Source organism: Neofelis nebulosa, chromosome 8 (genome assembly GCF_028018385.1).
Source record: "Neofelis nebulosa isolate mNeoNeb1 chromosome 8, mNeoNeb1.pri, whole genome shotgun sequence".
Taxonomy (NCBI): domain Eukaryota; kingdom Metazoa; phylum Chordata; class Mammalia; order Carnivora; family Felidae; genus Neofelis; species Neofelis nebulosa.
This window is the reverse complement of record NC_080789.1, coordinates 26,528,814-26,554,907: the sequence shown is the minus strand read 5'-3', so window position 1 is coordinate 26,554,907 and position 26,094 is coordinate 26,528,814. Positions and strand designations below refer to the sequence as shown.

At 38.2% G+C, this 26,094-nt stretch overlaps 2 protein-coding genes across 6 annotated transcripts in view; one reads left to right on the top strand and one right to left on the bottom strand.

The window, feature by feature from the left end:
- PLXNC1 (plexin C1) overlaps positions 1–9,935 on the top strand; it is a 151,037-nt gene extending 141,102 nt beyond the window's left edge. The window contains exons 27-31 of the mRNA XM_058741784.1: positions 945–1,108; positions 2,974–3,121; positions 5,967–6,107; positions 6,200–6,274; positions 7,457–9,935. Of these exons, the coding sequence (XP_058597767.1) occupies positions 945–1,108; positions 2,974–3,121; positions 5,967–6,107; positions 6,200–6,274; positions 7,457–7,561 (633 nt within the window). The 3' untranslated portion in view covers positions 7,562–9,935. The remainder of the gene's footprint in view (positions 1–944; positions 1,109–2,973; positions 3,122–5,966; positions 6,108–6,199; positions 6,275–7,456) is intronic.
- A 668-nt stretch (positions 9,936–10,603) lies between these two features.
- CEP83 (centrosomal protein 83) overlaps positions 10,604–26,094 on the bottom strand; it is a 120,367-nt gene continuing 104,876 nt past the window's right edge. For all 5 annotated transcript variants that reach the window (XM_058741790.1, XM_058741788.1, XM_058741789.1 and 2 more), the window contains 3 exons: positions 15,396–15,499; positions 12,292–12,481; positions 10,604–11,352 (listed from right to left, as the gene is read on the bottom strand). In XM_058741790.1, the coding sequence (XP_058597773.1) occupies positions 11,248–11,352; positions 12,292–12,481; positions 15,396–15,499 (399 nt within the window). In that variant the 3' untranslated portion in view covers positions 10,604–11,247. The remainder of the gene's footprint in view (positions 11,353–12,291; positions 12,482–15,395; positions 15,500–26,094) is intronic.

The following is a 26,094-nucleotide window of genomic DNA, read 5'->3' as shown; positions in this document are numbered from 1 at the left end:
TAGTATCTTCAATCAGGGATTTAATATTGTTCCCAGTCCTTTACCCACCATTTCACTATTGTTATTTTTTAGGTTCATGGTGTAATTATTCGTTTTTATTTGTTCTTCTAGAGGAGCAATAAAACTCCCTTTGAATTGCAAATAAAATGAAGGGTGGGGTCAGTGACGGTAAACCTACTAAATCTTTTTTTATTTTTCCACTTTAAAGTTAAGAATTCTGTTCACATGTAAAAGTGTCAGATGTGAAAGCTGTTGGAATACCAAACCAGAAGCAAATTTTACTTTATCTGGCTTTTAGTGAGATTAACAGAAGTCTGTGGTGATCCTTTTATTTCCCCTTGAAATGACTAGCAATATAAATGCTATTATCTACACCTGGCCCTGGTCTCCTGATGGGCATGCTTCTTCAGATTATAGCAGAGGGTATGCTTAGAGCTCAGTAAATTTGTTTAGTGGCTAAAGGACAGCCAGAGCCTCTTGATTTTCTCATCTGTCCCACAGAGATCTGCCTATTTGTCTTTTGTAAAACACTCAGATGCTTTGGAAAGTAGAGAATAAAAACCTCTGATGGAAATACATGCAACAGGAACAATTCTGGGAACTGAGCAACATTGAGTTTTTCTAGGCTGAACATAACTAATAAAAGCTAAACATCCATGGCTTCTTGATCTATGCACGCAGCCCTACAACTGACATTTCAACTGCTGGAGACTTCTACGATACCCTCATTGTTGACTAAACCTAAACCTGGGCATGGATTTTCAGGATGCTTGACCCACATGGAGTGTTGGCCTCATTTGATAATTTTACATATTTTCTCTTCAGGTTTTTTTTTTTTTTTCTGTTTTGTGCATCATTTTCTCTGAACTGGCATTTCATTTTCTATTGTATTCAAAACTGCTACCCTATTTTTTAAATCTCCCACGTCTGATGCTCTGTTTCAGGTGGCAATTCATTCTGTGCTTGAAAAACTTTTTAGAAGCATTTGGAGTTTACCCAACAGCAGAGCCCCATTTGCTATAAAATACTTTTTTGACTTTTTGGATGCCCAGGCTGAAAACAAAAAAATCACAGATCCTGATGTCGTACATATTTGGAAAACAAACAGGTGGGAACAAACAGTATGTGATTACTGACTGTTTTCAAGAATCTGGGACAGAATCTTAACCAAAAGGAGGGCATGGATAGTTACAGAAGGATTCATTATCCCTAGATCAGAATCTTTTGGCTTGGTAAGCTATCATGTCAGAGCAGATTCTTCCTCTGTTACTATTTTTTAACAAGAACAAAACCCTTCCTATGCTGTGATCCTATTCTTTAGGATAACATAAACAAACCTTATTATCTTTAATGCATGAAAAAGACCTTGTAAGGAATGTTAACCTGACCGGCAAAAGATGAGAAATCAGTATTTTGTGGTTTTATTATATAATTTTCCATTAGAGAATACTTAATCCCTTTGCAGTTACCAAACTGTCTGAATTCTGATTCTACATGGATATTTCTGCTTTTATTTGAGCAAGTGCAGTACTCAGATATCATGAGAATTAGCCAAAGGACTGTTTTGTTTTCTAACGTTTTACCTGGTTGCCTGGCAAGGCATCCAGGTTTGTTCTAAATTTCTCCTCAGTAAAGAAACAGCTCATTACCTCTATTTGAAATGTCCTGTGTATGAACTGAGTAAGACTCGGTGTTAAGACATGATAGAACTTTCCGGCACAATTGCAAGCCCTCCCAAACACTGAGGGCCCACAGACCATTTTAAGGAAGTATTACAAGCTGAAGTGCCAGAGCTCTAGGTCTCATCTTCTCCCATTGAATCCGGGTCTGTCCCAGCATCTACCCTGGCTCCCTCCCATCCTGTGCTCTAGCCTCTTAATCCCAGGTGCTGCTGCTGTAGGCTCCCCTTTCACTGTGAAGAAGGTGGCATCTGAGCAGGGGCAGTAGCCAGGACAGTAGAGCTGCGGAGAGGCCCAGCATCCTTATGATGGAGGTAATTTGCTAGGCCAGAGTTGAGATAATGGAAGGACTCTGAATGATTCCCGAGTTCATATTCAAGTATCTGAGTACCAGTACTATATGCCAAGCACTGTTAGGTACTGGAGATGTAACAGTAAACTGAACAAAAATCCCTGTTCTCAGAGAGCTTGCATTCTAATGGGTGGAAGAGATGATAAATAGGTAAATTGTAGTATATTAGAAGGTTAGTACAGTGGACAAAGCAGAAAAGAAGGATAGAGAGTAACAGGACAGTGGTCAGAGAAGGCCTCAAGGAGATGATGACATTTGAGTCAGGTCTTGAAAGAGGTGAGGGCATACACCTTGAGACTGTCTGGCTAAAGGCAGTTTCTGGAAGATGGGCAGCAGAAGTCCTGAGGTGCAGCCTTGCCTGGGATGCATGAAGACCAGCCAAGAGGCCCACGGTGGGTTGGAATGACAAAGGTGAAGAGTAACAGATGAGGGCCCAGGCCCAGATCACACAGGGGCTTTATCCCAAGGGGGATGGAGAGCACACAGGGTTCTGAGCAGAGGAGAGACCTGATCTGACTCTGTGTTAAGATTGCTGATAGTTGTGGGACAATTACCTGTAGGGAGCTGGGGGCTAATAATGCTGGCGGCTTAGGCCAGGGTGTGGCACTTAGAGGGGGTGAGAAGAGGTCAGGTTCCAGACACGTGATGAAACGTTTTCATGGGCAACCGTCGCCTGCTATAATCTAGAACTATCGGGAGAAAATTCTCGTCAACGGCCACCTTTGAATTTCTCCCATTCTAGTCCTCCCTTCAGTAGCGCTTGTCAGTTTAACCCTTTCTTGTTCTGAGTGGTGCTGCCATCTGTTGCTTGGTATATTTGGCAAAGCAGACTTGCATACTTCCATAACAAGGGCAAAAACGCCCGTATGCAAACTGTGATAAACAGAGCATCCGCCTCCTACGAAGGGCTATGCTTGAAAAGAGATTTCTCTCTCGGAACAGCCTTCCTCTTCGCTTCTGGGTAAACATCCTGAAGAACCCTCAGTTTGTCTTTGACATTAAGAAGACACCACACATAGACGGCTGTTTATCTGTGATTGCCCAGGCCTTCATGGACGCATTTTCTCTCACAGAGCAGCAACTCGGGAAGGTAAGGCCTGGTTTTAGTATCTTTACTTAACATGTCATCCTGTGAGTCTGAAGCATTCTTTCTTCTAAACAATTGGTCTGAACCACAGCAGCTAAAAAGAAATAGTCCATGGTAGTCACTGAAGATCTGCTTCTCTTTAAAAGCTGTCCCATTTATTTTTAACCTAGTTTTTTTTTTTAATGAATACCAAAATAGACTATTATCCCCTTTCTACTGCAAAACTGTGCCTGTAAATACCTTTACCACAAATTATAAACTATAAACCCAAAGTGAAACTACAGAAATTTGCTTAGCTAAATTAATCCCATCTGAATACAGCTGATCCTTGAATAATGGAGGATTATGGGTGCCAACCCTCCATGTACTTGAAAATTACCTGTAACTTTTGGCTTCCCCAAGACTTAACTATTAATAGCCTACTGTGGACTGGAAGCCTTACTACTAATAGAAAGTCAAAATAACATGTATTTTGTACATGTAATATGTGCTATATACTGTATTCTTAAATAAACTAGAGAAAAGAAAACATTCAGGAAATCGTAAGAGAAGACATATTTACAGTTCTGTACTATATTGAAAAAACTCCACGTAGAGTAAGAGCCAACCCACATAGTTCAACACCATGTTGTTCAAGGATCAGCTGTATACCTAAGAGTCTATTTGAATATAACAAATTGCTCATGGGTAAGAAAATCTTGCCTGAGATTTCTACCACCACCAGTTTGTCAATTCATAATCAAAACATCAATATTGTTTTTCCTACGGTTTTCTTTGCTGAGCAAAAGCCTCAGGAAAGCAAAGAAAGATAAAAATACAGCGCAAACTCTGAAAGGGATGTTTTGGTCTTATTCGAGCACTCCAAATGTATTAAACTGAGCAGTATCTGTACCTAATGGATTTCAGACAGTCTTTCAGTGCTGAGCAGTGTCTCCTTGGTATATGGAATTTGAGAGAGTGCCTGGGGCGAAATGTGGTTGATGTTTCACAGGTGCCTCAGCTTCCTAGTCTGAATCTAAACTCACTCTCACCACTATTTCTGCAAAACACACCTGTCTTTACTTTTGTCTTCCTAGCATCGCCTGGTCTCTCGAGGTAAACTCCTTCCCATTATCTTCAACTCCTTCTTCCTCCCTTCCCCTAATTGGTTACTGCCCACTGCCATCTCCAAAATGTCTTTTTTCTCATTCTTTGGCCCTATCCCTTCAGCCCCTCTCCACCCATATAACTGCCTCGGAACTGGTCTCCTTGCCTGTGCTGTCTTTTTGTTTTCACTGTGTCTCAGGTTATCTAAAGCTTAAATCTGCTCTTGTCTGTCTCCTGCTTAAAAATTATAAATACTTCCCATTACCTGCCAGGTGAAATCTTCCCAGTACCACACGGCCCTTCCTAATTGGGCTTCAGGTCTCTTTTCTGGCTGCCTCATTTTCTTGCAAATTCCATATACCTTCTACTACAGCTTTACCTTTCCCAAACTTACCATGAACATGTTTTCGTATCCCTCTCCTGTCTCATAACCCCTCTCTTCTAGTAACATCCTACTTATTCATTCATTCCTTCAACAAACCTGACTTCTTAATGTGTACCAAAAACTATAGGAGCCTATGATCAGTCTAAATATACCTGCTTTGTGAACTTTCCAGCTCCATTTCCCATGCCCTTTCTTCATTTGACCAATGCAACAAAAACACACTGGAAGACACTAAAATGCTTAATTTACTGACAGTAAAAAATGGTTAACTGACTAGCTGAACTATACCTTATGTGGTTCTTGTGATTACTATGTTCTTGGTAGTTATTACTACCCTCATTTTATAGATGAGGAAATCAGAACATCAGTTCTGGGAGGCCACAAGTCTTGGTGATGATCCCTGATTTGTCCAACTGCACAGCGCTTTTCTTTATACTCTGCTACTAATTTTACTGGTATCACAGTAAGCACTGTGTTAAGTTTGTCTTCCCAAGTAGATTAGAAGCTTCTTAAGGGCAGGTACTGGTCGTCTTTGACTCTTTACATTCAGTGCCTGACACAGCGCCTAGCTAAATACATTTACTGAATGATCACAGATTTGTGGGTTTTACTTAAACTTGAAAAGTGCAAAAAAATCTCCGTAATATCTCAGTGTCGGCATCCTTCAAAATGATTCGGCCATTGATACGGCTATTCATGCCCTCAATACGTTTAAAAATGTACTGGGACATTAGCCCTATCATTAACTCAGCTATCTTCCCTCAATTTTTTATATTACAGCTATTACATAAAAACATTCAAACTGACAGGGAACTTTTGTGAAGTCAGACATCAGAGCCCCCAGCACTAATGACCACGTACTTCCTTGAGAATGCTAGAAGATCTTTATAATCTAATAAAAGGGATAAGCAGAAAAATCCACCACTGCCAACTACTTAGCACTTTCATTGTTACATAAAGGGCTCAATCAGACCTACAATCAAGTCTTTTATAAATGCCAAAATTCACTGGTGGGTGAAGATGAGAGCAAATGTTTTAATTCAGGCTTTTTACAACCATTAGTAATGAACTATGACTGAAATAAGTTCCGTTGTTACAGTAACTCAAAATCATGCAAAAATAATAATTTTAGCTCTTTTATGAGAGGAAGGCAGAATATATTAGCATTTAATTCGCCTGAAAAGAACAGTGACTCACCAGAACTATCTGGATAGCAGTCAGTCATTCAATCAACTACACTGATGAAGGCCCACTGCATGAAAAAGCTTTGTTACTAGGAGGTCGTGATAGTGCGGGAGGTTCAGCTACATTGTTACTATTATAAATTCCCCATGGTGTTTTACTCTTGGCCATGGATGCTTGTTTTTGTTTTCGTAGGAAGCACCAACTAATAAACTTCTCTACGCCAAGGATATCCCAACCTACAAAGAGGAAGTAAAATCTTATTACAAAGCAATCAGGGATTTGCCTCCATTGTCATCTTCGGAAATGGAAGAATTCTTAACTCAGGAATCTAAGGTATTGCTAGAAAGTAGAAATAAGATAACATTTGTTACTTCTGTCTTGAAAAGTCATTTCAGAATCTCTCAACAAGGCTTTCTTTCTTTAAGAAACATGAAAATGAATTTAATGAAGAAGTGGCCTTGACAGAAATTTACAAATACATCGTAAAATATTTTGATGAGGTAAGATTTTAAATAACATTTCAAAAAATTGATATGAATCAGTCGCCAGGATTTGGTTGTAAAGCATTCTACCGGTCTCAGGACAGCTCTGGCATCCCTAATGGCCAGAAAGGGAAGCCAGGGAGCCTGTCTGAGATGGGGGATCCTGGCACCAAGCCAGACCCTGCACGTGGCTGTCCCCTTACGGTTTTATCATGCTGCCCGCCTTTGGACCAGCCTGAATTTACATTTGAGTTCATGGGGTCTATAGCCACACTGACTCAATATAACTTTGATGAGTAAGTAGTGGTCCTATTAAATAGGGCCAGCTTATGCTTGATTGTAATCTGCTAAAATGAAAGCTAAGCTTGTTAAATTGCCTAGATTCTGTGTTCAACAGGTATATGAAAGTATAACATATTTCTAACTTAAGCAACTATTTCAATAAACCATTCTCCTTTATGATTAATTCTCCTTAATCTGGATTTTTTTCTTTGGGAATTCACACAGACACAGTCATCAGATGCGCTGTTTCCAAATATATGTTAATTCCCCCTTCCCTGATTCCCCCCCACTCAGTCATGCTGGGACAGGCTATCCATGTCACTGGTGAGAATAGCTCACCAATTCCATTTGCTACTTGAAGATCAAGTGAAGCGCTAAGGTAGGGTAGAGGCAATGAGTTCCTTAAACATGATAAGCATCCCTCTTTCCAGGGGCCAGGGGTTAGAAGGGAAGCACTGGGGAGGGGAGGAGGGGAGAGGAGGCACTACACTGCCCAGGAGGGGAGGGGAGGGGAGGGAAATATTCAACTCTGACCAGGATGCCCCTGCCTGCTGCATTTAAGAAGAAATACTTGCCTGCATGTTGGCTGCCCAGAATGCTTGCTGTGCTTGGAATGGCTGTGACATAATGCATAAACCAGGGCCTTGGAAGTCTGGCCCCGTATTTGTAAGCAAATAGTTGGTATTTCTTGCTAGCTTCTATTTTAAGCCAAAGTGTTGTTGATCCTGTGATAATGACTTAGCAAAACAACTTGCAAAGTGAGTATGTAAATGATCGAAGAAAATGTTGGCATCTGTTTCATACAGATTTTTACCACTCACGGCATCAGGAATGCAAAAAAAAAAAAAAAAAACCCCAAAAATCGAAATCTAATGCTAAAATCACAATATCTAAAATAACTGTTCTAATTGTCAACAGATTCTAAATAAACTAGAAAGAGAACGAGGGCTGGAAGAAGCTCAGAAACAACTCTTGCATGTAAAAGTCTTATTTGATGAAAAGAAGAAATGCAAGTGGATGTAAGCACTCTGGGGACTGGCTTAATCTGGCAAAATTCTTCAGACGACTTGGGAGCAAAATGGCTACTTGAGCTACTCTGTGTCGTTACTTTTTAAAGTTTGCACATAGGTTCCACTTTGAGCACTGTCTTTTAGAGACGGAGGCACATGCACAGCTTTTAGAAAGCATACCAACCTTGTGCCTGTGCATATACCGTAGGAACCTTTCTGTAAATAGAGTTGAAGTGGTTGTTGCAAACAGCCTCCTTGTTTACAGAGAATACAGGGCCAGTAAGCAAGTGTCAGTATTGTAACTACAGTCTCCACTTAAGCACAATGATATAAGTGGTTTTGTTTGAAAACTACAGTTGTGTAGCACTTGTGACTACACTGCACCTCTGCAGAAAGGGGACACTGCCAATGATCAAAAGAAAATGTGAACTGAGTCATTTGGAAACAAGGTGGAGGTGTTAGGGCAACCTCGAGGATTTGCAGCATTGAAACTTTCCCCAGTAGTTCTTGGAAAAGCTGACCGCAGAATTTGGTAGTGTGTACACTTAGCATTCGTGAGTGTGTGTGTGTTTTTAAACCAAAAACTGACAGTGTTGCAACATTGTTGAAAGGGCTCGTGTTTTTCAGTGGTCATGGACTGCACTCCATCAGACTCACCTCCGTTTCACTAAGGAGCTCTAAAGCAAGGAGAGTGAGGAGGCTTTATTTAAATGCAACAGCATTTTACTCATTTTGTCCTGATGTATGTTCCCTTTTTTTTCATTTTTTCATACTAAATGTATTTGATAGTGGACATGTTGGCTATTGTAAAAAAAAAAAACATTATTTCTGTCTAAAAACTTGGATCAAAACTATCTGTAGAAGAGTAACTCACTCCCCTAATCCTACGTTTCTGTAGTGTCTCCTTGCTTTAGATTTCTGGTGAACCCTGTGGTTATAAATACTTGTGTGTGATTTAAAAAAAAACAAAAAAAACCACATTTTACATTTCATGAAATTGCTGTTCACACTGGAGTATTATATATGAATATATATATATTTGAGGCCCAAGGCCTGAAAAATATTAGTATACAACTTGGTATCTTAGTCTTACTATGTACTTTTTGAAAGTATTCCTCGCAAGAGAAAGAATTCAAAATACTCATTTTACTCATGCCTTTCTTTTTAAAGAACTCCCTGTCCAGTTCTACCGTAGTCTTTTTATTGCTGATTTTTTATTCCTGAATTTTTGCTGCTCATGACCAATTTTAATACCACTGTGTTTTCCTATTAAAAGTAAAAAATGTGATTGGCAACTCTCAACTTTCCTTGTGGCACCTTTTACCCTTGGTGCTCCAAATCCCAGATTAAGGAAAGACATTTTTTCAAGTAGCAAATAAAACACTCATCATATAGTCCTTAAAATCATTTACCAACACTGTATGGGATATCAGGAGTTGAATGTGAATTTGTCTTTGAAAATGAAATTCTTGTTGCTCCTCAATATCTGGCAAAGAGTAAGAGGTGATACCTCAACAAACTGATCAAATAAGCAGTCACTGCCCTGATAGGTACCTTCCCAATCCCATCACTTTTGACCATTGTCGGTCCAATGGACACACCTCAAAAATACTACCAAATAGGTTACTTACAAGTATCAAGGTGAGAGGTCTGCTCCCCGCGTGAGGCTGCCTCAGTCTTGATGTGAAGGCGTTCGTAAGAGAATAACAGGAGGACAGTTGAGAGCCAAGGGTAGGAGAGTTGCCCAAAAGACTTCCCCTTCTTTAGGGTACAGAAATGCTATGAAAAGGATCAGCTGCAGCTTTATCTACGTGTTTAGTAAATGCTACGTGAGGGTGTCCCTGTCCAGCTCTCTGGCACAAGAGTCCCGTGTGGAGCCTTACCTCCTCTTCCAGGGGCTATGCTGCTGGGAACTTTGGGCAAGTCGCTTACCTCTTTGTGCCTCAATTTCTGTATAATATTTCTAACCTACCTCACTGAGGTGGTGTGAAGATTCACTAACGTATGTAGCGTGTTTGTCAATCCTCCAGTGAAAAGCACGATCTAGACCACATCTTGGATCACATTAGCCAAATACAGTAAATGGCCAAATTAGATGTGTGCTGAAGACAATCAGTCACTGGGTCTACATTAAACAGCAACCAGAGAAACAAATGGCAAACAATTTCTATTTTCAAGTTTCTTTGCATATTTTTTTGGTGCAAACAATTCATTTATAAACTTTTTTTTCTAACACTAGTGTCTACAGCAGCATTTAAAAATTAATTCTGTTACCTTTTCCGTATTAGGGATTTAAAGTCTATTTCTTATTGTATACCTGATTGAAGCTGTACTTGGAGATGAATGTTTTAAATGTCTATATCCAAAAATAAACATTTTGATGTAAAGGTGGCCTGTTTCTGTTTTCCTTCAAATGTTCTAGTTATAATAGATTTTTTAAATTCTAAGTGGCCCCATGGAAATTACTTTTCAGCAACAAGGTGCCACTGCGTCTGTCAATAAGCAGTTCTGTAATGCAGTAATGGACTCCAGTTTCTTTGACATGAGATTAGGCACTGCTCCTCCACTATCTACCTGGCCCTTTGATCCTAAAGCCTTCCAGATAATGAACATTCCACTTAGTTTGGAGGATTTGAGCTTTGCCTTGTTGATGTGAAGTTATTGCAGCAGACTTCCTTAAAAAGAGGTTAGGGATGCACAGAGATAAGACATTTGTAATAATTCGGTTAGATCCCAAACAGTAGGAGGCAACACTACCGCTAAGGGACCCCAGGGGGTTCAAGTTTTACAATGAATGGCCCTTGTTTTACACAACTAATTAAATCAGAGGATTTAATTATTTGTACTTTGTGGTTTTGAGTTAGAATAGAAAATAACATTGAGATTTTTCTACATTGCTAAATACCGAGTGTATGCTCAAAATTAAAAGACAATGTAGAAAAATATTTATTAAGTTCTTTAATTATATGCACACAGCTTTTAGAATGGTAGCATTATATATTTACACGTCTTAACGTGTTTTGTTTTTTTTTATTTTAAAAGTTATTTATTTTGAGAGAGAGAGAATCCCAAGCGGGCTCCACACTGTTACTACAGAGCCCAATGAGGAGCTCGAACTCACAAACAGTGAGATCACGACCCAAGCTGAAATCAAGAGTTGGACGCTTAACGGACAGAGCCACCAAGGTGTCCCGAAGTTTTGTTTTTTAATGCTGCCTTTAAACTTTTTTCTTTTTTTTCAAGAACGAGGTTTAGACCTCTTGTATACGGTAAACTGCAGAATGTTTACTGCCCGTTACTGTCAAGCATCTCAAAGTGGCAGAAGGAATCAAACATGGGCATATTCCAGGTAAAATGCCAAAAAAAAAAAAAAAAAAAAAAAATTCAACAAGTGAAATTAATAAAATAATTTAACAACTTGATTCTCTAATTCTTTTTTTTTTTTCTTTTCTAACATTCTCAAAAGAGTTGTCAATAAATATTCTAAACATCTCTGAAGGCGTTTTAATGTTTCACTTATCCTGAGTATAATCCTAAAGTCCTGACACTGATGCAATGTATCATGTAGCTGGTACCTTTTCTTGAGGCACAAATGTTCTGGCAAACAGGAATACAGTATCTAAATGCCACATACGTTAAAACTTCAAGCTTTATTGAGTCACAGTGATTTCATCCCTTTTGATCTTTCTTCCATGAACATCATTCCCCAGGAGATCCAAGTTCCTCTAGTTGCTTCCTTTGTGTTGTTTCTAGTTCTTCTAGTCTTTTGCGAAGTAGAGAGAGTTCCCTTTGATGCTGTTCCTCCTTAAAAGCACCAAAAATGAAAAACAAACAAAACAAAACAAAACAAAAAAAAAAACGACAGAAAAATAGCTGGAAAAAGAACTGTTAGGCAACAGCCTCGGTGCCTCTCTTACTCAGGCCCTAGAAGATCTGGCAAGGAAAGGATAACCATTTCAGCAATCTAAGAACACAGCAGTATGGGCCAGACTACTAACTAGTCCTTGTTTCTCTCCCACCTCAGGCTCTAGCCTTAAGCAAAACACAAAGTCTGTTCTCCTACCTGGGAGTAAATTAGAAGAATACCAATTCAGGGCCCAGGCATACTCACTTGCCTACTTTCTAACAAGGCTGGAGTTTAATAGCAATTCATTATAAATAAAGCACTTGGTCTGAGATTCAATTCAGTGACTAAAATCTTTGGTGCTTACAGTATTATAAAATATAATTACTTATTAACAGTTAATCTTTTGAAAACCATCCAATTTGATTCCTTCAGTATCTCAAGGACGTGATACAGTAGAACGAGCCCAGAATTTGGAATCAGATTTATATTTGATAGTCAACTCTGTCACTTATTACCTATGACCTTAGGTAAGTCACTTCCCCTCTGACTCAGCTTCCTTATCTATAAATTGGGAATCATAACACCCTTCCCTCAAAGTATTTTCCATTAGGATTAAATAAAATATGATATGGAAAATGCATAGTGCGGAGTATTAGTAAATGCTTAGTAGCAGTTGAGTGAGTCAAAGACCCATGGATTAAGTTTTTTCTTTTCAGTTGCCCAGTAGATTTCACTTCTAGCAACATCACTAAAGGACAGAATAGATTCAAATCCACTTTGTTTCTCCCACTCATTTCCATGGTAAAGAAAGATATGAATGTTTAACTCTGAATTTAAACAGGTAAAAATTAACAGAAATGTTAGTGACTTTTTTTCTGTAACATAAATGCTCATACCTGCATATGAGGAGGAAACGACAAGTCCATGCCTGGAACCATGGCTGATGACTGAACACTAAAAGGATTGATGGATGCTGTTGGAGGTATGTTAGGAACCAAAATTAAACTTCGAAATTCATTATGTCTTCTCTGTATGTCCTTTAGTCTTTTTTGAAGCCTTGTATATTCTTCAAATGGAACATTTTGTCTTAAAAAAGAAAAAAAGTGTTTCTGTTCTTTAATACAGTTATACTGTATTGAAAAACAGGATGATTCACAGAATATAATTTTAAATTGGAAGAAGACTTCAAAATTCTAAGACTTATCTGTATATAATACATACATAAAATTCTATTTATCTAGAAAAGTAAACAGAAACATGACATCTTAATCACATGTATAACTGTTGGCATTGCAGGCTATCAATTCATTTTAAAGTTTTACTTGCCAATTAATCAAAGATTAAAAATCTTTTGATACTTTTACTTTCACTTGCACTCCACTCCCCCAACCCATGAATCCTGAAAGTGTGCCTTATTTTCCAGAAGGAATCAAATAGGAATAGAGAAAATACTACGTTGAATCTTATGACATTGCCGTTTTTATAGGTAAAATATGGTCAAATATATGAAATTTCATATTGTTCAACCTAATTTTTAAAAACGTTGCTAATGACAGAGATGAAGCTACCCAACTTTAGGGAAAACTATTTGGATAAAAAAGGTAACTTTTCAGGCCTTTACATATCATCACCTTTTTGGACATGAATTTTCTGACCATCAACCACACCAGTAATAAAATACAGTCTTCAAAACCACTCAAAAGTCTAGATGATCTGTGCCATACTCACCCAATCTTGAATTGATAATATTTCAAAATTAATGGTTATAGAAGACGTAGCAAATTGAATTTTGTTTTGGAATGAATTTGGTGGCTTCTTACTTTGGAACACAGTATTATGAAATTGGCATGGACTCCACAGTCTATAAACTTCAGGTGTTCTAAAAAAACAACTGTTCCCATTTGGTAATAATTACACTCAAGAATGTCCAGTGCACATTATAAAACATCAACAGCCAATTTCCATTACAGAAAAGTCTGACACTTTCTAAATGCTGAAAGGCTACCACTAAAATTAGCTGAACTTGTAAAATTTTTATTTATTTATTTATTCATTTTTTAAAGTTTATTTACTTATTTTGGGAGAGAGACAGAGGGAGGAAGAGAGAGAATCCCAAGCACGTTATGCACTGTTGGTGCAGAGCCCAACACAGGGCTCGATCCCACAAACTGTGAGATCATGACCTGAGCCAAAACCAAGAGTCAGACACTTAACCGACTGAGCCACCCAGGCACCCCAAAAAGTTTTTATTAACTTCAAATAGGCCCTACAATGCCACTACTACTGAGTCAATAAGGTAAATTGTCTCTGCTCAAAAACGCTAATTATGCAGATTATTAGCTATGTTTGTAATGTAAATGAAAATCCAGAATTCAGGCTCAATATGTTTCCACACCAAGAAATCAAAAATCTTGATTCACAGTTCTAGCCACATTTGGGAACTATGCAATGTTGCAACTATCTTGTTTCAGTATTAAAAACTCACACCACTCCCAGCTACCAAAGCCAGTGACCTTTCCTATGAGTCCCAACCATAACAAAATGGCTGGCATGTGTTTTGGTTTGAAGGGATATTCAGCCAGAAAAAATAAATAAATGAATAACAAGGATAATGAACTAGGAATATAACAAAAAGTTTTAGAATTCTTTTAAATGTGGGGCGCCTGAGTGGCTCAGTCGGTTAAGCACCCGACTTCAGCTCAGGTCATGATCTCACGGCTTGTGGGTTCAAGCTCTGCATCAGGCTCTGTGCTGACAGCTCAGAACCCAGAGCCTGCTTCAGATTCTGTGTCCCTCTCTCGCTCTGCCCCTCCCCTACTCATTCTATGTCTGTCTCCCTCTCTCTCTCTCTTAAGAATAAACATTAAAAAAGAAAAAGAATTCTTTTAAACATATATATTTTCTTTATTTAGAGAGAGAGAGAGAGAGAGTATGTGAGCAGGGTAAAGGCAGAGAGAGAGGGAGAGAGAATCCCAATTAGGCCCTTTGTGCTGTCAGCATGGAGCCCGATGAGAGGCTTGAACCCACGAACCATGAAATCATGACCTGAGCCAAAACCAAGAGGGTAACCCTCTTGCATTATTGGTGGGAATGCAAACTGGTACAGCCGCTCTAGAAAATAGTGTGGAGGCTCCTCAAAAGATTAAAAATAGCATTACCCTAACGACCCAGCAATAGCACTACCAAGAATTTATACAAAGGATAAAGGACTGCTGATTCATACGTGCACATGTACCCTAATGTTTATAGCAGCACTTTCAACAATAGCCGAATTATGGAAAGAGCTCAAATGTCCATCAACTGATGAATGGATAAAGAAGACATGGTATGTATATATAATGGAATACTACTCGGTGATGAAATATAATGAAATCTTGCCATTTGCAACAACATGGATGGAACTGGAAGGTATTATGCTAAGTGTAATAAGTCAGTCAGAGAAAGACAGACATCCTATGTTTTCACTCATATGTGGAATTTTAGAAACTTAACAGAACACCATAGGGGAAGAGAAGGAAAAATAAGTTACAAACAGAGAGGGAGGCAAACCATAAGAGTTTCTTAAATACAGAGAACAAACTGAGGGTTGATGGGGGTGGGGAGTTGGGGGGGGGGGCAAGGAAAATGGGAGATGGGCATTGAAGAGGGTACTTGTTAGGATGAGCACTGGGTGTTGTATGTAAGTGATGAATCATGGGAATCTACTCCCAAAGCCAAGACTACACTGTATACACACTGCATATTAGCTAACTTAATCATAAAAAAAAAAAAAAAAAAAAGCCCAACATTGTTACTCTAGGGAATTGCAAATAAAATGACAATTCGTTACATGTTCAAAAACAAAAAACAAAAAAACAAGAGTCGGATGCTTAACCAACTGAGCCACCTGGGCACCCCTAGACATATATTTTGAAAGAAAACAAAGTGCATTATACTCAGAATCAAAGCTCTATAATATTAAAGTCACTACATGGGATATGTATTTATACAAACACAGTACCTATTTAACACCTGGTTTTCTGTTTCTAATTCTTCTCTCTTTGCCTCTAAGATTTCTACTTTCTCCTGCAGTCTCTTCAATTTGTTTTCATGAAGGGATTTTCTCTAGAAAAAAAGAAACAATATGAACAAGTACATTAATACAAAATCTCCTATTTGAACAAAATATAGAGAGAATGTTTTACTCGACAAGAAATTTTACTTAGAGATAAGTATTTTCAGTGAATACTAGAAGAAAAAAGATTTTAGGTAGGATTCTCATTGAAAATTGCAAAGATAATAAGCTTCGGACATACAAATATGAATGCCAAACCAGAAAATGGGTATCAATAACTAAACTGCTGCAAATAAAGTATCTAAAAAAGGAAGGAGTCAAATTTTACTAATGAGCTTGCCTGTCACCTGATAAGGAATCACAAGTTCTTTATTTTCCCCAAAGATATGTGTTTTTAAAAAGAACTAAAAATTAAAAATTAAAAGCATGCTTACCATGGATAAATTGCTACCAAAGCAGCAAAAGATCAGAAAGCTTAGATTATGGATGCGTCTCAGTTTGAAAGTATGCCTTTTTAAATATTAAAAAGAAAAAAACTTAAACTTTACATAGGGAAAATTTTCTAATATGGAAAAATCAGTGTATAATGCAAAAGTAGTACATTAAAAAATTATTTTTTCATTTTTGTCAAGAGGCTATTTTTTTTTTTTTTACAGAAAAATACATATAAATATTGCAACTCACTTAGTAGCTATAGACCTTTCAGGTATGCACAGAATGTAAGTATAGAGCAAAATGTGAAACCACGAAGCAAATGCTGATACTGTTACCTCATAGGTCAAGGGCATGGCCATACCACAAGTGCCCCTACCCTTCCTCCTTTCAATCTCTATTCCCTTCTGTCCTCTGAAAAGGTAACCAATTTACTTCTAAAGCTAATTTTGCCTATTTTTTAACTTCATCTGAACAGAATCATAGTCTTTTTCAACTGTTTTACAAATGGCTTTTCTTTCACTCAGATTGTGAGATTTACTCATGTTATTGCTTACAGGAATAGTTCATTGCCACATGTTGTGTTGTACTTACGAATATCACATAGTTTAATATATCTTCCCAGTCTACCACTGAGGGCCATCTGAGTTATTTCCAGTTGAGAAATAATACTGCACTGGGCATTCTTTCTCATGCTTCCCATTGCTTGCCATCCTCCAGCATCCTAAAAGGTTGCCTCCTGCCTCCCACTTTCTACCCTGGCAAAGGAACTACTCTTCCGTCCTTAACATAAGTATATACTTATATGTTTACAGGTAGTTTAGGACTGGTTATCCACCAATCTACCCATATCAAAAAAAAAAAAAAAAAAAGTAATCATACTATATACTCTTCTGTATATGGGTTTGTTTGTTCAATATGTTGTCTAATTGACTAAGCCATTTTATTGTATGGCACAGTTATTTTCCATTGTTATGTCATCCATATTATAAATATGCAACTTATCCATTCTCTTTTGATGAAAATTAGAGTTGTTTTAATTTTAATTTAATCTGAATAAAGTTTCTATGAACATTCCTAAACATGTTTTTGGTGGATATATGTACTCATTTCTCTTGAGTATATACTCAGGAGTGAGTCACAGCTTTAGTAAATACTGCTAGTTGTTGTTGTTGTTTTTTAATTTTTTTAATGTTTATTTATTTTTGAGACAGAGAGAGACAGAGCATGAGCAGGGGAGGGTCTGAGAGAGAGAGGGAGACACAGAATCCAAAGCAGGCTCCAGGCTCCAAGCTGTCAGCACAGAGCCCATCGCAGAGCTCGAACTCACGGACCGTGAGATCATGACCTGAGCCGAAGTCAGACACTTAACTGACTGAGCCACCCAGGTACCCCAATACTGCCAGTTTTCTAAAGTGGTTCTATTAATTACATGCCCACCAGCAATATATGATACAGCCACTATGGAAAATAGTAGGGTGATTCCTCAAAAAATTAAAAATAGAACTACCATAGGACCTAGCAACTTATACACAATGGAATATGATTCAGTCATAAAAAAGAAAGAAATCTTGTTATCTGTGACAGTATGGATGGACCTTAAGGGCATAATGGCAAGCAGAGAAAGAAAGAATGCTGTATAACCTCACTTATCTGGAGAATCTAAACAAACACACAAGCAAATGAACAAGCTCAAAGACATAAAGAAGAACTTCAGGGGCACCTGTGTGGCTCAGTCAGTTGAGCGGCCAACTTCAGCTCAGGTCATGATCTCGCGGTCCATGAGTTCGAGCCCCGCGTCAGGCTCTGTGCTGACAGCTCAGAGCCTGGAACCTGCTTTGGATTCTGTGTAACCCTCTCTCTCTCTGCCCTTCCCCCACTTGTGCTCTGTCTCACTCTGTCTCTCAAAAATAAATAAATGTTAAAACAAATAAAAAAAGAAAAAAGAAAAAAAAATTGGTGGTTGCCAAAGGCAGGACACAAGGGGTGGACAAAATGGGTGAAGGAAGTCAGGAGATACAAACCTTTAGTTATAAAGTTCCAGGGATGTAATGTACAGCATGGTAACTATACTGTGTTGTGTATTTGGAAGTTACTAAAAGAGTAAATCTTAAAAGATCTCATCATGAGGGAAAAAAAAGGGTTTTTTTAAACATGTATGGTGATGGATATTAACTGGACTCATTTATTGTGATCATTCCACAATAGATAAAAACATCAAATCATTATGTTGTCCAGCTGAAATTGACATGTATATGTCAATTATACTTCAAAAAAAAGGTTGTTAAACGTTGTAATAGCCTAAGAAGGCAAGCATAGCAAAATGATTCACATGAGTAAATTTAGTTATTATTCATAGAATTGCTAGAAATAATAGGATAACCAAAAAAAATAACTTACTTGACCTTTTTTCCAGCAATTTTTAAATTGTACATATTAACAGTTTGATAGATTTGTATTTTTATTCATACACAATCATGTCATATGTGAATGACAATTTTACTTCCTCCTTTCCAATCTTTATAAATCTTTTATTTCTTTTCCTTGTCTTATTATACTAGCCAGCACCTCCAATAAAACGTTAAAAAAAAAAAATGGTGATAATGAACACACTTGCTTTGTTCCTGAACTTGGATGGGTGGAGGGAAGCATTAAATATTTAATCAATAAGTATGATGTTAGATGTAGGACTTTTATATGTACAAAAATCCCTTCTATTCCTATTTTAATGAGTTTATCATGAAAGGGTGTTAAATTTTGTCAAATTATTTTTATGTGTCTGTTAAGATCACAATAGTTTTTTTTGTTCCATTACAGTGTTGAGTTATACTAATCAATTTTGAATATTAAGCTACCTTACATTCCTAAAATAAACCTTACATTTCATGATATATTACAATTTTTATATATCATGGGATTCAGTTTGCTAATATTTAAGATTTGTTTATTTGTTTATGGTATCTCTTTTTTTATAATTGCTGTGTTGGGCTCTAACCTTATAAAACAAGTGGGGATGTTTTCCTTTCTTTTCTATTTTCTGGGAAAGTTTGTGTTAAGAATGGTAATATTTCTTCCTTTAGTATGTGGAAGAATTTATCAGTGAAGCCAAATGAGCCAGGCATTTTCCCTGCAGAGGTTTTAAATTAAGGATTCCATTTTCTTTCTTTCTTTCTTTCTTTTTAATGTTTTATTTTATATTTGAGAGAGAGAGAGAGAAACGAGAACATGAGCAGGGGAGGGGCATAGAGAGGGAGACACAGAATGTGAAGCAGGCTCCAGGCTCTGAGCTGTCAGCACAGAGGCCAATGCAGGACTTGAACTCATGAGCAGTGAGATCATGACCTGAGCCAAAGTTGGACGCTTAACCAACTGAGCCACCCAAGCGCCCCAAAGATTCCGTTTTCTTAACAGATACTGGACTATTCAGATTACCTAATTCTTCCTATATTGGTTTTGTTAAGATGTTCTTCAAAGAATTTGTTCACTTCATCTAAACTGCACAAGTTATTTTTAAAATATTCTTGTTGTTTTACTATCCATAAGAGGGGGTGCCCTGCCTGGCTTAGTCAGTAGAGCATGCAACTCTTGATCTCAGGGTTGTAAATTTAAGCCCCACGTCGTTGAGTGTACAGATTACTTAAAAATACAATCTTAAAAAAAAAAAGAAAAAGAAATATAGTGATACCCCTTCTCCGTTCATCGTATTGTGCATCTGTGTTTACCTGCATACCTACCTATTTTGTGAGCAGTTAGGAAAAAATGAATCTAAGGCTTTATCAATTTTACCAATCTTTTTTTTTTTAAATCAGCTCTTGGCATTTTTAATTTTCTCTATTATATATTTTGTTTCACTGATTTCTGGCAATACCTTGAAGATGATGATGATGATGATGATGTTCGCAGTTAAATCTATCCACTAAGTTCATAATTCAATTATTGTGTATTAGTTGTAAACCTGCCATTTATTTAACAGTTTTGTTTTCTGGAGGAATTGTCAAGCTTTTTCTGTTGTTTTCTAAGCATGTAACAACAAGGTAATTTTAAAGTCTGTATCTGATAATTCCATTTCCCAGATTCCCAGATATGGGGAGTCTGTTTATATTGGTTATTATTTCTCTTGATTTTCGATGGTATCTTATTTCCTCATGTAGCCGGTATGATGATGATTTATAAATAGTTGGAGCAGCTTTAGGTTTACAGAAAAATCTAACAGGAAGTATAGAGTTCCCACATATTCCCCCTTTCACAGTTTCCTCTACTATTAACATCTTACATGGGTGTGGTACATTTATTAAAATTAATGAGCCAATTTTGAAACACTATTATGAACTAAAGTCCACAGTTGACATTAAGTTTCACTCTTTGTGTTGTTCAGTTCTACAGGTTTTTTTTCCAAATGCATGATGTCATGTATCCACTACTATGATATTATACTGAATAGTTTCACAGCCCTACAAAACTTCCTGTTCTCTACCTATTCATCCCTACTCCCACAACCCCTGGCAACCACTGGCATTTCTGTCTGTCTCCACAGTTTTGCCTTTTCCAGAATGTCATATAGTATATAGAAATTATACAGTATATAGTCTTTTCAGACTGGTTTCCTTCATTTAGCAATATGTGCTTAAGATTCTGCCATGTCTTTGCATGGCTTGACAGCTCGTTTCTTTTTATCACTAAATAAAAATATCCATTGTATGGATGGAGCACAGTCTTTTTTTTTAATCCATTCATCTACTGAAGAACATCTTGCTTACTTCCAACTCTCTGTGTTTGTGTGTGTGTGTGAACATAAGTTTTCGACTCATTTGAATAAATATCCAGGAGCATGATGACTGGATGGTATGGTTTGACTATGTCTACCTTTGTAAGAAACTACCAAAGTGCATTCCAAAATGGCTGTACCATGTTCCAATTCCACACAACGAAGGAGAGCTCCTATTTGTTCCATATCTTTGCAGGATTTGGTACAGTCAGTGTTTCAGATTTTAGCCATTCTACTAGGTATGTAGTGATATTTTTATTATTTATTATATTTTATTTATTTATGCCTATTTTTAATTTTTTGCTATATATTTAAAAACTGTGGAAATAAAGTCCATAATGTTGTTTTCCCTTAAAGTAGATTTACATTTGTTTCTTGCAGGCAGCTACAAACACTAACAATTTGGGTAAATTTAATCTGATTATAAGAACTGACGTTATCTAAAGCTACGCTTCAATACTTGCAAGGGCCAGGCTGTTTTTTCATTCTTAGTCTAAACATAAGTCCCTCCCCTTCAGTGTCCCAACCCAAAGCACTAGTATACTTGGACCTGAGATCCTCTCTCCGGCAGATTCTGAACTCCAATTTTTGTTCCCCAAGCTCTGTGAAGTTGTCAAAAGCTTTGCTTCACTTCTCAGCCTCTCAACTCCCTCTTCTAGAATCAGCAGTTTCCTCTAAGGAAAAAGCAACCTCACATGCCATGCTCACCTCTCTCAATTTCTCACCTCTCCAGGAGCTTGGCCTCCTCATTGTTCACTGCCTTCCAGGGAGATATTTTTATTTAAATACTTTGTCTGATTCTTCTAGTTTTCATATGGAGAGTTGACCCACATATTTCCTAGTTTGTCATTATCAAAAGCATATGCTCCTTTTAGGTATTTTAGTCCAATTAGCAGCATTTTTTTTTAAGTTTATTGAGAGAGAGAGAGTAAATTGGGGGAGGGATGGGGAGAGAGAGAGAATCCCAAGCAGGCTCCACACTGACAGTGTGAACACGGAGCTTGAACTCAAGAACCGTGAGATGATGACCTGAGCCAAAATCAAGAGTCAGATGCTTAACTGACTGAGCCACCCAGGCACCTCAGTAGACATTTTACAGATGGAAATGCTTAATATTTCATTACTGTATGATTGTATAAACTTGCAATCTTAAAATCTGGTTATTTTTCTCCATTTTTATTGTTCATTTAAACTGTAATACAAAATTTTTTAGCTCATCACCAAATCTTAATCAAGTATATACACACACATACATATATACACACACAGAGTGCACATTTAATTGGGCCCTATATTAACTATAGGTAATTCAAAATATAGGGACTTCTGAAGGGAATTCCAGTCAATAAGTACCAAGTCATGAGAAAGGGCTTTGTAGAATGGGTAAGAAATGAAATAGGGAGAATGTGTACTACTACAGGGATGTGGATTTGCCTGAAGGGTTCTCCAGCAAGGGACTGATAAGTAAAAGACATTGTTTTGAGAAGTCTGATACGGCATCAGTGTATGTGACAGACTCCAAAGTTTGCCCCTTACAAGGCGCATCTGGAGATAAGCTTGAAGACAGGGTTCAGGACAATGCTGTCCTCATCCTCATCTCTGTAAAACAACCAACCATGTACTGAGCACTTTCAGTTGCCAGGAAATAGCTAGAATGCAGTAAAAACACTGGCTGGTTAGCTGACTAAAAGACCCAATGAATGCCTTAGCCTCTATCTCTATAATCATTTCTCTGCATACATTCTCATTACCTTGACCCAAGTCTCCCTCTTCTTCAAACTCACCTGGAAAAACTCAGACCCTTATTAAATACAACTAGACTGCATGCCTGGACCTATGCAACTAAATGAAGTCGGCAAACACACACACAACTGTGCATTGTGTTACCTGACAGTCCTTCTAATTTCCCCATCCAATCACTCTCCCAAACTCTTACATTCCTTCACAACTTATTATGTCTCCTCAGATCTCTGACACCTGCACTCTTCACAATCTGAGCCAAAGACCCAGATTCCTTTTTGCACTGAGAAAACTGTAGCATCAGGAGAAAATTTCCACACATCTATCGATTTATCAGAAATTTATAAGCATATATTTTGCTTTTTTTCCAGGTATAATAGATACACTGTGTTCTTATGCCTTCCACCTCTGAATTGCTGCTAAAGAATATTATCCCTGCAAGTGCCCCCCTTTCTTCTGCATCATCAATTTTCCCCTTGCTACTGGATCATTCTATAATTCACCCCACCCTTAAAAGAACTCTTTGATCTCACAACCCTCCCTAGCAATCACCCCAGTTCCCTGTTCTTTACAACAAAATCCCTTAGACAAACTCTATCTTCCACTTCAATCTGGCTTGTATTCCTTCTATTCCACACAAACAACTCTTGACAAGCCACCAACAATCACTAAAAAGCCAAATGAATTCCTAGTCTTCATATTGCTATTTTATCATCTCATTCTCAATGTCATTCGATACAGTTGATCTTTCTTGAAGCACTTTTCTTCACTTGGCATCCGGTACCATCTTGGTTCTCCTACCATCCTGGCCAGTCCTTCTCAGTTTCCTCCTTTTCTTCTCAACTTCAAAATTCCTCAAAGTTCAATCCTCACTCTTCCTTTACTTTCTAGGTGACCTCCTTTAATCCCTTTGCTTTCAATACCATTTATGTGATGATGGCTCCCAGGTCTTTATTTCTAGTCCAATCTTCCTCCCTCAACTCCTGATTCATGTATCCACCAGACTACTGAACATTTCCTGCGGAAGTCTAATTGGGTATCTCAAAGAGTTAACATGTCCAACAAAAGCATCTTTATTTTACTGCCAAACCTGTTCCTTCTAAAGTTTTTCCCACTCTATTTTAACCAAGCACTCATACTCAACATCTTAGTCATCTTTGATTTGTATTTTTCCTGCCCGACAACTATTGTAAACTCTACTTTAAAAATATATACAGAATCTGACCATCATTCCACAACAAGTTCTCTATTCCAAGTCACCATCATCTTTCACCCTGGACTACTAAAAAGTGGTCTTCCCGAGTCCTCTTTGTCTCTCTACACAACAGCCAGAGGGTCTTCTAAAATATAATGCAGATTATATTATTTTTCAATTTAGAAATCTCCAGTGTGTTCCCATCACATTCAGAATAAAAACATCATCTGCCCCCCCTACTACTTCTCTCCATTCCAGCTACCTAGCTCTCTCTCCTTGTATCCCTTCAACATACCAAGCAGACTTCTGCCTCTCTCTCTCACTTGCTATTCTGTCTGGAACATTATCCCCCCATATATAAAACATGGCATCCCCCTTCCTTTTCTTCAGGTCTCTGCTCAATGTTACCTTAATCAGAGAAACCTTCCCTGACTACCTATTTAAAAGGCATTCCCTTTAGTTTTCTCTTTAGCACACATCCTCTATTCTCTTTAGTTTTCTCCTTAGCACACATCTCCACCTGACAAATACTAGTTTCTTTACTCTGTCACCCACCCACTACAATGTAAGCTCCTCAGCACAGTCTCTATTTCTGTATTCCAGTGAACAAAACTACCTGGGACATAGTAGACACTCAATGAATTTGTTGAATATGGCTAAATGAATACAGTGAAACCTTGCAGAAGATACAGCCTGAGCTAGGACTTTAGCAACAGGAATAAAAAGAAATGAGGTGAGGGAAAAAAATGCAAGACACATTGTAAAGAAAGAATTCACAGGCCCTCGTGACTGTACCAGGTTGAAGAGTGTCTCCAAAATATTCATGTCCTTGGAGAACCTCAGAATGTGACTATAATATAAAAAGAAATTTATTTGGGGGCTCCTGGGTTGCTCAGTCGGTTAAGCATCCGACTTCAGCTCAGGTCATGATCTCACAGTTTGCGGGTTTGAGCCCCATGTCCAGCTCTGTGCTGATGGCTCAAAGCCTGGAGCCTGCTTCAGATTCTATGTCTCCCTCTCTCTCTGCCCCTCCCTCCTCACACTCTGTCTCTCTCTCTCTCTCTCTTTCTCTAAGTAAATGAACATTAAAAATCAAAAAAAAAAAAAATTATATGGTCTTTGTCCTGGGTTTCTAGCACAGACCTCCTAAAATCCTTGGAATTTCCTGAGTGACAGGCATGTCTTTTGTTATTCATAACCGGTGTTTTCAATCATACCTGCATTTATGCTAATGAGGTAACTTCTGGTCGGGGGCCCCTAAAAAACTCAAAATGGGGTTGTCATGCGAAAGACCAAGTGATAAAAGAGTGGGAGCTTTCAGCCACATCCCCCTACTCCCCATTCTCCACTTCTCAGAGGAAAGGGGGACCGGAGATGGATCTCTATAAAAACTTTTCAACAAGAAGACCCAGAAAGTACCCAGATTAGTGAACACATTGATTAGCTAGGAGGATGGTACATTCAGAGGGCATGGAGTTTCCATGCTTCCCCTTCCATATCTTGCCCTATGCACCTCTTCCATTTGGCTGTTCTTGAGTTGCATCCTTTATAATAAACTAGTAAATGTAAGTAAAATGTTTTCCTGGGTTCAGTGAGCTATTCTAGAAAATCACCAAATCTGAGGAGGGGGTCATGGGAACCCCCAATTGATAGCCAGTTGGTCAGAAGTACAAGTGGCCTGGAACTTGGCATCTGACATCGGGGCAGTCTTGTGAGACTGAACCCTTTAACTTGTGGAATCTGATGAAGTGTCAGAATTAAACTGCACCACTGGACACCCACCTAGCTGGTGTCCAGAGAATTAGAAAATTGGCTGTTGGTAAAACACTCCAGAGTGACCTTACCTAGAAAAAGGGTCTTTACAGATATAATCAAGTTAAGATGAGGTTATACTGGATTAAGTAGCCCCTAAATCCAATATGACTGGTATCCTTATGAAAAGAGGGAAATGTGGACTCAGAGACAAGACACACAGGGAGAACACCAGATGAAGACAGGCACAGAATGAAGTGATATGCCTACAACCCAAAGAACACCAGGGATTGCTAGCATCCACCAGCAGCTAGGAGAGAAGTGTGGAACAGATCCAGCCTTTGGAAGGAGCATGGTCCTAAGGGCATCTTGATTTTAGACTTCTGACCTCTAGGATTATGAGATAGTACCTCTCTGATGTTTTAAGCCACATAATTTGCAGTAATTTGTTACAGCAGCCCTCAGAAACCAATAGAGTGATTGCCTACATCTGAGGGAAGGGAGCCCTCGGGGTCAATCAGAGGTTTGAAGCCTAAGTGATAGGAAGAATGACAGGCTACCGAAAGAGATGAAGAGTTCAGAGGGGACACTGGCTGTAAGGAATGATTTCAATTTTGACTTTAGCAGTCCAATGCCATCACAGGATTGCGAAGTGGATGCCTTGGTGTTAAAAATATTCCAACAGGGGCGCCTGGGTGGCGCAGTCGGTTAAGCGTCCGACTTCAGCCAGGTCACGATCTCGCGCTCCGTGAGTTCGAGCC